Genomic DNA, 13,438 nt, shown 5'->3' with positions numbered 1-13,438 from the left:
ATTTACTCCTTGTGCTGTACGTTTTTTTAGAGTGTCGTAATTGTGTCTAATTCTGCTTACCTAGGGTCTGTATATTCAGCACGTTGAATTGGGTCACCAAGTTCAATGGATCAATGCGCATCTGAAATGCGCATCCTGGAACTTCCGGTATGTCTTTTTAGGCATATTCATGAACAGTTTTGTACAATAAAACCCCTAACTGAGATAAATTGACAAGAGGAGGCAATTCACCGGTTACGTGTGAGCATTTGCCAGCCATCACACTGTCGTCACTGTACTTGTACTATTTGCGCCGGATGTCTTTTTGTATGTTATATCATAAGTCCATTAAGTAGAAGTATGCAACTTACCTATAGCTTGTCTCCACGGCACCTTACACTTTCCTTCGATGTCTAACACATTGTTGTGACGTATCTGCGCCGCCATGCCATGTCTCTCAAACGGCTGATGCATAGTTGGAGAACTCTGCTGTGTTGAAAATTACGACAACGGAGAGTTTTGTAAAACGACAACAGTGTCTTTGATAGTAATTCTTTTAGAGTTGCTTGGAAATATGAAAATGGTCATTGGGATCTTAACTGCATAGCAACTCTGATTAGTGAAATCGTAGTTTTGAAATACGGAGTGTCAGTTCCAAGATATGGCCAGTTCTTGTACGAGCAGTTTACATTAGATTTCCTATGATCCAGTTCCCTTTTCCCACCTCAGAGGTTGGCATATGACTCCACCATGTACACGAGCTTCTACAGATGACGTAACATATGTAATCTGCAGTGGAGACCGACTATAGGAAAGTTGCATACTTTGAGGTAATGGACTTCTGATTATATCCAATAACAGGGAATGCAAAGTTAAGGTAAATGTTAGAGGTGGTATCTTAAAAAGTCCTGCATTTATTGAGCTCAAGTTTTGTGTACATGTAGAGAACAATAGCACGAGGAGAATGTTCTATTGTTGATGCGCTGTGTGGCATAATAATTACTGTAAATTACAAAACTGAGGACTTTTTAGTTTATTGTGTACGAGAATCAAAGTTAAGGTAAATGTTACGGGTGATATCTAAAAAATACTGCTCGTATTTAGCAAGTTTTGTATATATGTTAATCACAATAGTGTGAAGGGGGTGTTCTATTGATGATGTCCTGCATATCTATTAATCACCATAAATAGGAAATGTCATGACCTTCAGGTTTCTTTTTTCAGTGATTAAAGTCCGTGTGAAGATAAACGTTTCAGTACTTTATGGAGTGCATAAGCTGAAGATTTGCATTCATGTGTATTTTCCAGGAGTTTCTTGCTTTATATATTTAGTTTTTTCGGTGGCTTGTGTTGTGAAAATTGTTGGAAATTGGCCTTGGGTTTATAATATCCATTATGGTTGACGACTGTTATCGAATGTCTGTTAGGACGACTATACTTTGTCAGCATGCAGATAATAGTAAGAAAGACAGCTAGCCTTATTGCTTTGAAACTCGCGCTTATATTTCCTCCATGTATATGTTTAAATGTTGTTTTTTTTAAATACGTGTCGTACTCACTCAAACTACGAAATTCGAAACTAACGTCCATATGCGTTTTTATTTGGAAAGAAAATGTTGGAAAGTCCACTTATATACTTTCATGCAGAGTCAACTTAAACTGCCATTACATTACTGAAGTCAAAATCCATAAAGCTTTAATGCCATAATGAAAACCACTGGAAAGTAACTATAATGAAAGCTTTACAGGGAAGGAAGTAAAATCAGAGCAGCCACGACAGTGAGATAATTGGCAAATGGTCACAAGCAAGACGTGAAACACGGCCTCTTGTCAATTTACCCAGTGTTTTACTCTTTTTGTCCATGTAATTGCCATAAATAGTAGAACATTACGCGCCCCATAGCACCAAGGCTGAAGCAGAATTATGTTTTTTTTTAAATGAAGTAATGTTAATCAGAACATATTAGACGTTATTGGTCTAGAAGGACTCAAAATCCTGTGTTTACACACCGAACGCATATTTAACGCATAACAAATTCAAGCAAGCGATTTCCTTAGATTAGGACTTGTCAGCTGGGTCGAGAACTACTGCGTAACTAAAAGTCAAATTTGCAGGAAACGTAAAACTAAAGCAACTAAATGTTTCTCTTTGTATATTATTTTGTCGTACGCGAGGTTTCACTTCAAATAGAAACTTTACCATCATATGGCTTCAATAAGTCATAAGCATTCACTCTAACAGGAGCCTTATGAACATATATATAATGTTTTAGGGTATCATTTGGCCTTATCACCACTATACCTGAGGCACAAAAGTCGTTTTATTCATTCAATGACTTTACTGGTTTCAAATTTAACAGTTTAAAATTAAAACTGATCAAAAGTACGTTTTTGTTTTTTTACTTCTGTTTCGCTCTATCCACAGATCTCGGAATGACTGACACTCCGCCGATATGTGACCCAGATGTGAACGTTGTGGCAGGAGTGATGACGGATGTGGCGGCGTATGACATCATTGGGGCGGACTTTGAAACTGGTCATGTTAACTACACTGAAGGACAGAATTTCACCATCAACGGCACGAAGTCAGAACGGAATGTCGATTTATCTCTCCCACCATACGTCATTCTGTCCATCGTCCTAAGTGTTTTCTCTTTGCTGCTAAACATACTCTCGGTAGTCGCCATTTTAAATGTACCGGGAAAGATAAGTACGCAACTACGTCTTGCTGCCAGTTTAACAATGGCAGATGTCGTTGTTGCATTCAGTGTTCTCCTGCATACGGTTTTGAGGACGTTTTCACGACCCACTTATCTAGCCTCCTCAATACCCGAGGATCGACTCGTCTCGTCTTGTACACTAGTCTTCAACTTTGCTCTTAATGTGTCCGGTCATCTCGTGTGTTTGTTTAACTTGGTGGCTATGGGTCTGGACCACTATATCGCTGTATGTAAGCCTCTTCGTTACGCCAGCATCGTCACAAATCGTCGCACTGGCTATTTGATACTTTTCTGTTGGCTTCTGGCATCATTTGGCGGATATTCAATGTTCTTCTCCGGGCTCAGCACGTACGATAAAGCGCTGCCTTTTTTCAATTACTGCGACGCAGTCATGCACAACGATTACCATTCAGAATATTTAGTATTCGCTGTGGCTTCTGTCAGCATCTTCGTTTTATTGTTTACATATGTTTCCGTATTTTGCGAAGTTCAGAGGATTAAAAAACGAGGTGTTTACAACGATAGGGACAAGAACAACTGGAAAACCTTTTGGACGACGTTGTTAATCCTGTGCACCTTCATCCTCTGCTGGATGCCTTCTTGTCTCTTTCAAGTGACCCTCGTGATTCTCGTTAAGCGGGACCCCAATACGGTTCGGTTATACTTTCCTAGATTAATCCGAACGGGGCAGTACTTGTACTGCCTGATGCTATGTAACTGTCTAGCAGACCCCATCATCTATGCCATTCGAGTGCGAGACGTTCAGATGGGGTACCGAATGATGTATTTCAAACTCGCTATCGCGTTACGCAAAAAGTGTGGCCGCGAGGAGGAAATGGAGACTCTCTCGGTGACCTACAGGGTTCGATCCAGATGTTCCCAGCAGTTTTTCTTCCCGTCCTTACTGAATGTGCGGGGAAATAGAAAATCTTCCTTGTCCACCCACGTGGCAGAGGATCATGAGGAAAGAATAACTTTTTTCTCGCGTCTGAGAGGAAATTTGACTGCGGTTAATGATAAAAAATTTCGTCCATGACTAAGTTGCACATTTTGATTTCTATGTATTTATGGATTTCACAATGGTAAGGTGTTTTGAGGTTTAGTTGGAACGAAGGATGATGTCCTTCTGGAGTTATGTAAATTTCAGTAGGATTCAGTTGCCTCCCAAAAATGCACTTCTTGGGGGCGGGGGTCGAAAATCGAGGTCATTTACGGTAGGATATGGTGCAATGCTTGACTGTGATGCTATCGCCATGAATTTTGGGACATTTTCAGATGTGACCTGATTGTTAGAATCGCTATGTAACTGTTACTCTGTAGGGCTAGATGAGATTAACTTGGTTATATTTATTATCTACGTTAAATGTACGAATACTGCAAACATCTCATATCTAAACCTCCCTTTATATGAAAACAGGGCTTTCAGAATTGTTGTGCAACGGTGTATATTTGGCAGTCATCACTGAGGACTATGCCTGATGCAAGAACAGATCTCAATCCGACGCAGTTCACAATTTTATCCGGCTCGGTGTGAACCGGTTAATAGACATAGGTGACATCGTAGATGACATTGAATCTAAGAAAGATCTTATCCGATAAATTACTTCAGAATCACGTATCATGGTTTATTTGTCTAAAATGATGCGGACAAGCTGACGGGACAAGCTGCAAACAGTATAGGTGTATTTTTTTATTTTCACAAATATGATTAACACGTGTTTTTTCCCCCTTGAAAATTTGTCAACCTGCGGATGGTCGTGGGTTTCCCCCGGGCTCTGCCCGGTTACCTCCGACCATAATGCTGGCCGCCGTCTTATAAGTGAAATATTCTTGAGTACGGCGTAAAACAGCAATCAAATAAATAAATGAAATTTTGTCTTTTCTCAATTGCTCATTTGCATGATACTGCTATACAAGTTCTTTAAATGTTTAATTTGTCATCGTATTTGTTGTGAATTACTTATGTTCATTGGGGTACTCGATAAAGTAATTTTCCAGTCATGTTTGTTACCCTTTTATCCTCTTTAAAGTGCAGCGTTGTTGTTGTTAAACTTACGTTTTGAACGTTGCTAGTAAACTAATGCCCCTGGACTAGAACTTAAATTATTTTGTACTACTTACCTTCTCTACTTCGTACATGTGTGGCAAGTCCATTCAATGCTGACAATAACAACGAATGCGGCATTGTCCTCCCAACATGTCGTATGTCAGCGCCATTTTTTTGTTTTTACTGTGAAATCAGTGTTATGGATTAGTGTGGCAAAATCTGTTTAAAACATTGTTTCTGAGTAAATACTTGCTCCTTTGTGACATTTCATACATCTTGAACAATATTAATTTACATTTCGCTCTGAGACAAGGGTTTATTATACTTAACTTGATTATTGGAGCGGACTAGTTTGTATGATCTTCATGCACACGTTGGTTGCTACACTATTTTCTGCCACATACCCCCTTTGTGTAAATCAACATCAAAATCGTATTTATCGACCTGGTCTTGAATGAAAATAGTTACAGGTAAGGAGTAAAGTGAATGCATTTGTAAGCTTGTAGCATTTGGGGATTTAGATACTGTTGTAAGTCAGACCCATTGACAAAAGCTCGCTTTGGGTCCGTCATTATGCCAGTTTTACCGAATCAGCTACAGTAGTAACGCGTGCTTTTATATTGTTTCTTACTGAGCAAATGAAATATTTTAGGGCCTGAAAGCTGGGGGAAAAAACTCTTTCCCCCAACTCTTTCTTTTAATTATTTTTAAATAAATTATCAAAGCTGACAGGTTGTGCTGTCCAATGCGAGCTGCTTACAATAAACCATGTAAGGGACTTTTACCATGAATGTTCCTACATCATAATACAGCATTATTAAAGTTTACAATGGCATTTTTGGTGTGTAAGGATTCCTATACACATAGCCATTTCCTTCCACGGCACAGAGTGTCATTTATTCTGTTACTGTTACATTATAACTGTAATAAGTGCCGGAGCATATACATGACGTGTGGCATGTGGTTTGGTTAGTTTAAACTGTCTATTAAACATCTGGGATTTTATCGTGGAACTGTCACTGAACTTTACATTGTTCTTAATAATCCTAACCACGTGATACTAGGATTACCATTTAAGGAATGCAAGAGTACCAACTACTTCGTCCTGGAATAAATGAATTGGACACCCTTATCTGTAAAATAACTGCCCCTTTGTGTTGTTACCTCTCCTGTTGTGTCGATTATTATTTTCCTACATCAAATGGTTGCTCTTGTACCAGACTTTCCATCATGAATTAGGACCCGAGTTTACCCCTAATTGGCGTAAAAACCGAGAGAGAAATTATAATACTAACAGAGGGCATCATATCTATACATGTCAACATGTGAATAAAAATATATGAGTAAGACAGGATTTTCTACTATGGTTAGCCAGATATACCCAACTAACAGAAATTTTGTAATATAAAAAGACGACAGCGTTGAGAGCAAAATAAGAGCAGGGATGATAGTGTGAAGGGAAATAATTAGTCTCACATAGCCCCGGAAATCCGGGGTTTAGTCAGTATACCTCGGTTAGGGTTTTTGTTCTAATTGTTTATGAAAACGCAACTTAAAAGCAAAAAAAGTTACCAGAAATATGATTTCCGAAGTTTTGTGAAAATGGTCTCTGTGCTATTACTATTTACGATGAACTTAAAATTAAGGAGCGGACAGAGGATCAGTGGTTACCGGGCTGGCCTTCAAATGCGATGAAACGTAAGGTGCGGGTTCAAACCCGACGTGGAGAAGGTCATTTGTACATTTTCCCACTCTCACTGTTGGAGGGGACTTGATAACACTAAGAGGCCAACGACATGCGCGTGGTCGTTTGTGGCGTCTAGCGTTCAGTGAAGACATCGTCTTCCACAAACATGGTGTGCATATCTTTACATCACACGTGTAGAGGTTTGTCAGTAACTTGCCAAAGGTCGGCGGTTTACCTCGGGGTTCCGGTTCCGGCACTCTGGTTCCCACCACTCACAAAACTGACCACGACAGTATATATATATATATATTTGTGGGATTGGGGTTTTACGTCGTACTTAACAATTTTTTTAGTCATATTACGACGTGAAGTCATTAGGTGTGTGTACATATACTGTGTTTTCCTGCTAATCGCCGAGCGAGGCGCGAAAAGTACCATTTTTGAAGTCTTTGGAATGGGATAGATCGTTTGACCACAATTCACGGCGAACGCTCTAACCATAAGGCCAGTGAAACGGTCCTCGTGAACAATAATTGAGAATGGCATTGAACAACAATCAAATAAATCAAATCAATGTAAACACACTGTCAATTGCCCATACTTCACAACTCATGCTTTGATCAGATGTAAACTATAACACTGGTTAGGTTATACTGGTTTTCCTACATTTTTTCGTTTACATTTACAAGAACAACGGTTTAGGTTAAGATTTAGTAACGCCTAGGGCGCTTCGTGCATTATATAATATGTCAGCTTTATTTCACAAAAACACGTGAAACATGTGAGCATATAGAAAATACAAAAAAGTATAGCATGTAGAGCAAAACTAGAGCAGAGTTCATTTACCTCAGATACGGTTTTATTCTGTTAACGTAAATACTTCAATATTAGCAACTTATACAACCTGTACGATGTTAATTGCAAGTCTGGGGGAAAGCGGAAAATATTTGGTAAGAGATTGATCTTTATCATTGCAGGTACCATGAGCTTGAGCACTTGTGAGGGTTGGGTCAGCACGCAACTCTCATGAGGTTGGCCATTTCTGAGCATAAAGTGGCAAAATAACCAAACTCCCCACATCTGAAACATTGCCTGCTTGTCATTTACATACGATTCTTTGAAAGAGCATGCATGTTTACAAGCTGTAAATCTGGTAAGGTTTTTGGTGTTCCACGGCAACTCACGCCAGCTTGACCTTTTTCAAGCAGCAACATGCTGATGTTCGTGGGTTTCCCAAGGGTTTCCCTCCGCCATAATGATGGCTGCTGTTGTATCAATGAAATATTGTTGACTACGGCGTGAAACACAAATCAAGTAAATATATTATTCCTGAGCACTTTATGGAGTAATTACCAAGCTCACCACATTTAAAACACGACCAGTTGATCATTTTACCTTATACCCTTGAACATTCATGACAGTTTCTCTCTTGTAGGTAAATACCGGCCCCGATAGCGCAGTTGGTAGAGCGTCCGCTTCGGGATCGGTAGATCCAGGATCCTGGGTCTAGTCACACCTGAGACTTCAAAAGAGGAAGTTGCAGCTTCCTCTCTTGGCGTTCAGCATGAAGGGGATAGTGCAACGAGTGGTTGACCTTTATCAATGGCTTGGGCGGGGCGGCTTACTTCCCTTCGGCAAGTCGTCTGAGTGAAGCAGTAGTAGATCAAAGTGCGATGGAAATCCGCCCTACAAGCAGGCGCATTACATGCACTCTAAGGATTCTCTTCGTCGTATGACGTTAAACCCCAAGCACTCACTCACTCACTCTTGTATTTTAAGAGAGCTTTTTATACCTTTTTTATCGAAGGTAGTGAGTTCTGCTGCATAAAATACTAATCAAATAAATAAATCTTGAAAGTCATGAGTGTGTTGAACAAGAACCTTATCCATTTTAGAGTTCTATGCCAGGCTGACAAAATGCGAGCGATTTTGCTGACGTATGCTGACGACTACCTTGTAAACAATTTTTATGTCGCTGGCTCCTTAAAGGCGTTAGATCTATTGTTCAGGAAAAACATAAACTAGCCAGATAGTGTCACTTGTTTTTCAGTAAGGACTGAGCTTACTCATTTTTGTAGATTAAAAAAGCACCAAAATGCAATCCAGTCTGTTAATATCACATTTACATATTTGCTCTTAAATATGAATTAAGTTTATTGTTTTCTGAAGAAAAAGAAAACATGCAGCTTGGCTAAATACTGTGAATGTTTAATCTGTGCGTCGAGACATTCGTACACCAGACGTCAGCCAATAAGACCGTTCCGGGTCAATGATTGCAAGGCATATTACCAAAACAACGTTTAACACAAACTACCAAAGAACTAAGAAAGTATATGAAGTACTAAAATAGGGCGGAATCATAGGCCTACAAAGAGAAGTGGTGAACAGTTTTCAATGATCTGGGAAAGGCACAAGGTATATTCTGAGTGAAAATAGCAATCAGTATGTATCTCAGTTGAACTTTGATTGCAAACTGTTCTTATACCCAAAGTGGCGATATCATTCAATTAATTTTTAGGATCTAACAAATGCTTCAAGGCGAGATATGTACACGCCATATGCAGGACTCTTCGGTATATTGGTGTCCAAGTAAGGATAATTTAGTGTCAAAATTAAAACTATTCCTCTTTTCGTACAGTCTGCGAGAGAGGTAACCGTTTTGCTCTTTGTACAAATATAGGTCCAGATAAGATGTACCATCTGGAGAGTCTGTGGTTTACTTTAAATCCAAAGAAGGTGGGTATATATCTTTCGCAGCTTTTGCTATATATGGATTGTTAAAGCTAGCAGATCATCAATATGCCGTTTAGTGAACGAGAAAGATCGATCCTGATGAGGGTTGCACCTTAATAGTTTCTGCATATAGTCGTATTCATACGAGAACATGTATAGGTCAGCACATTTAGTGCCCACTGGAATACCTATACACTGTCGGTATATGGTTTCCCCGGATTTCAAATAGATGTTATTAATAAGAAATTCAAGCAACTCGATGAACAACGAAGTACAGATTCGTTTCATTAAACTTCGAAAAGACTCAAGCCTATTTTATGTTTTAAGGGTACAAGTCTCAAATCAGTTAATATTAGAAGACTGCAGAACGAAGACTAAAACGAGACACTGCATGTGATAGTTGGCAAATGGTCACACGTGACTGGTGAAATCGGGCCGGTAGTCAGTTTATCTTAATAGGGGTTTTATTCTTACTGTTCATATACAGAATACATCCCCTGTCACGACGGTTTAAAGAGAATCAGGGAAACTCAATGGCAGTGATCTAACTGGCAATTTATTAGACGACAATGGTTTAGAATTCATGCTAAAAATGCTGTGTTGTTATCACGTTTTACAACAGCGTGGAAACAACAAACAATTTCCGATCTTTGGTGGTTTACCTCTGGCAATCCGGGCTGTTCCACCCTTAAAACTGATCGCTATCATATACGTGAAAATTTCTTGAGTATGGCGTAAAACAGCAAAGGGATCAAATCAAACAGAACTTTCAAATTGAATGATGGCGTTGTAACGAAAGAATTTTCCACAAAACTGTTTTTTTTTTTTTAAATTGCAATTAACATCATTTGCATTTGTTTTTACTCAGTTTTGCTTAAGCCATGGTGCTAGGGCATGTGTAAATTGCCGCAAGTGAAGCATTTACCTGAATAGTTACGTACGCTTGACCATTTGGCAATTATCACTCTGTCGTCGCTGCTCTTGTTTTACTCTCTATGTTGTTCGTCTTTAATCGTATGATACACCAGGATCCTCTTGGTGGACTAAGCACTGATGGACTGATCCTTGTTAAACTACATATTAAATGTGATGACAACACAGTATTTTGAGTAATCCTTAACCAATTCTAAACTAGAAATAAATTGCAATTAACATCATTGTACACTTGTATCTACCTAATTCCTCTTAAGCCATAATGCTAAACAGTATATTAAAAGGACATGGACAGTTAAAATAAAAATCAAACAAAAAAAGAACAAAACAAAAAAACAAAACAACATCTCGCATTCTGTGTACCCATTTGCCAATTATCACTCTGTCGTCGCCGATCCGGCTTAACTCTCTGTCCTGTATGTCTTTTATTATGGCCGAGATATGCATTACTTGAGAATATTCATTGACATTCAGATGTTTGACGTGGGTGTGGCTCAGTGTCTTGGAAAATTGGAGAATTTATTTTTGTAAAACATCATAACAAAATTGGCTAATTCTCACGTTTTTTGTACTTAACTATTAAAGATGCAATTTCAAGAAATATATGAATTATTCAGTACAAACTAGAGCCTTGGGGAATTATTTTCAGAAAAACACAACCCAGGGAGGCATAATTTCACTTATGACACTTACCTATAACACGTTGACATTTACACAACAATATTTACACGTGAAACGAAAACACGATCGTAATTTTTTTATATGTATATACACTGCTTGCTTAGAAACGCGATGCAGACCACATGATCGTAATGAAATGCCTCACGTGTCTATTACACTTGACAGTAAAGCGATTTTCTTGTCTATCCTTTTTTCTTTTTTTTTTTCAATCCCCTTTCTCCTTTTCCTTTTCTTTGCTACATGTTTCATTAAATGCAGTTGTAGGCCATGCTTCTGTACTCCTCACAGTTCAGGTTTCAACTTCAACAGGTTAAAATTTTCGACTACTCATGCACTCTCTTATGCATTTGAACGGTTGCAATTTTCGACCACATTCCCGTACCCTTGACACTGTGCATTTGAAGGGCTGCGATTTTCGACCATACTTTCACTCTCTTGATGCTGTGCATTTGAACGGTTGCAATTTTTGACCACAGTTCTACTCCCTTGACACTGTGCATTTGAACGGTTGCAATTTTCGACCACACTTCCACTCCTTGACACTATGCATTTGAACGGTTGCAATTTTTGACCACACTTCCACCCTCTTGACACCGTGAATTTGTGCAGTTTTTGGGGACACCTCCATACTCTTGACACTGCCTTTTTCAACGCGTGCAAGTTTAGGACACACTTCCATATTTCCAACACTAATGATCCTCAGTAGGGTGAAAAGTACTTCTCTGTTAATGTGTTTAGATTAAACCTTTACCCAAACATATGTATATTTAAATGCTAATAAAGGTGACATGAAATTATAATTTTCGTAGTAAAATTTACATTTAGGGCCTATTCAGTAGTAAAAACATCTTGCCTTCGCAGCAAGCCGCAAAACACCCCTGAGGCAAAATCAAGAGCCTATTTACTGTCATGGGCAAAAGGCTGTTGGATACATCTGAATTCTGTTAGAATTCCGACCTCCATTAACCTCATTGATCGCAATTACGTGATGTACTCAGGATCAAAGTGTTAAAACACCAGTTAAATAAATAAGTAAATATAAGAGTCACGCTACTTGCCTCAACTCCCCCACCCCCTTCTAACCTCGACACCTCCCACCACATCACAAGCGCTGTCACCACCACCGCTCCCCACTCCCCAGAGAATCACAAACAAGCCATCTGCCTCGCCTGTTATACATAATTAATGGGACATAACACCAGCATTTGTCATCTACTTCCTGGTGGAGGTCTTAATTTCGATCAGACCTCTGTCTAATTACTCGAATCTTTTATTCATGTTCTATAGCTGGTCGGGTGTGTTCGTTTTCGACTACTTCACAGCACATGTAGTCGATATGTAAGTCCATACCTACGTATAAACGAATATATATTTTGGCAGGTGTCTTTGATTGAATGCGTACCTACTTGGTATATGTTGTGTCTAACAATGGTGTCAAGTAAGCAACCCCTTTTAGTTACTTACTTTTAGTGGACAACTTAAACAGCTTAGACACATATCCCTAAGCCCCCACCTCCGCCCTACATCACACTGTCGTCGCTGCTTTGGTTTTTTTCTCTCTGTGCTGTACGTCAAATTTATATTTAACTATAGTGCGTCCTGCAGTGCGTCTGTAGGTTTGACAACTATCTGTCGTGAAACAGTAGTTCTTTCCGGGCTCACCTAAAACCTACCTGACGACGGTGAGCCCTCAACGGGAAGTATTTCTTATGAGTATTTAGAACAAAAAAATTAAAGAATAATGTATGTATTTTTTGATGGGTGTTTAACGTCGTATACCGGCAAATGTTTCACATTTTTGACGGCAAGTTACGAGTGGAGGAAACCAGAATTGGTGGAGAAAATGTCTGGAGTAAACAACCCGACCTTGGCCATACAGCTAGGATTATATCCGACAAACAGATGAACAATAAGACATAAACAAATAAATGAATAAATAATCATAAATGTATAAGTCAGATTAGTGTCTTAAAGGCAAAGAAAACGCTAAAATAAAATATTTATCGGATGAAAGACCATTAAAGACTGTCCTGGAAAATAGTTTGATTTATTTTTTAGGCATTTTTCTGACCGAGTAAAATGCATTTGAAACATAGGATCCTATGGTGGTGTGTTGGGACCCAGAGGGTATCAATGACGTCACAGCCATGTTTGGGCTGGAAATAGTTTGTTTCAAGGTCCATTTGGTGAATGCATTTATATCTCTTAATGTAGTCCCTTCTGAATGATGAAACTTACCGGTCTGTGTGTCAAGTGACAAAAAGCTGATGTGACGTCACTTATTCGAAAAATGTTCTAAAAAATAAATCAAATTGTTTCCCCAAATAATATTTATTGGTCTTTCATCTGACATATATCTCGTGATATTCCTTTGCATTTCACAAGCGCTCTTTATCGGATTGTCAACAGAAGAGTGAAGATTTCATCACGCAAGCCTGATTTAGAAGCACTTAGCAAAACAAATCTGGAACAAAATGGAGGAACTAATCAGTAGGCATATCATCAACTATACAGAAGACAAGCAAACAGTGCATTCATTTTATTTATATATCTAGGCATCAAAACAGAAATTCGTATTCCAGAAGTTAATCATAATAGAAGTTCTGAGTCATTAATAGCAAGGTCGATATCCAATACACCAGTCAACACAAACCACCA

General features: G+C 38.9%; 1 protein-coding gene across 1 annotated transcript in view; it reads left to right on the top strand.

Moving 5' to 3' along the window:
- Positions 1–5,768, top strand: part of LOC135476779 (melanocortin receptor 5-like) — a 14,945-nt gene extending 9,177 nt beyond the window's left edge. Inside the window, exon 2 of the mRNA XM_064756909.1 lies at positions 2,405–5,768. Coding sequence (XP_064612979.1) covers positions 2,413–3,735 — 1,323 coding nt within the window. The 5' untranslated portion in view covers positions 2,405–2,412 and the 3' untranslated portion in view covers positions 3,736–5,768. The remainder of the gene's footprint in view (positions 1–2,404) is intronic.
- The last annotated feature ends 7,670 nt before the right edge of the window (positions 5,769–13,438 follow it).

This window comes from Liolophura sinensis, chromosome 10 (genome assembly GCF_032854445.1).
Source record: "Liolophura sinensis isolate JHLJ2023 chromosome 10, CUHK_Ljap_v2, whole genome shotgun sequence".
NCBI classification, from domain to species: Eukaryota; Metazoa; Mollusca; class Polyplacophora; order Chitonida; family Chitonidae; genus Liolophura; species Liolophura sinensis.
Note: the sequence above shows the minus strand (reverse complement) of the source record. Positions and strands in the feature narration are given on the sequence as shown.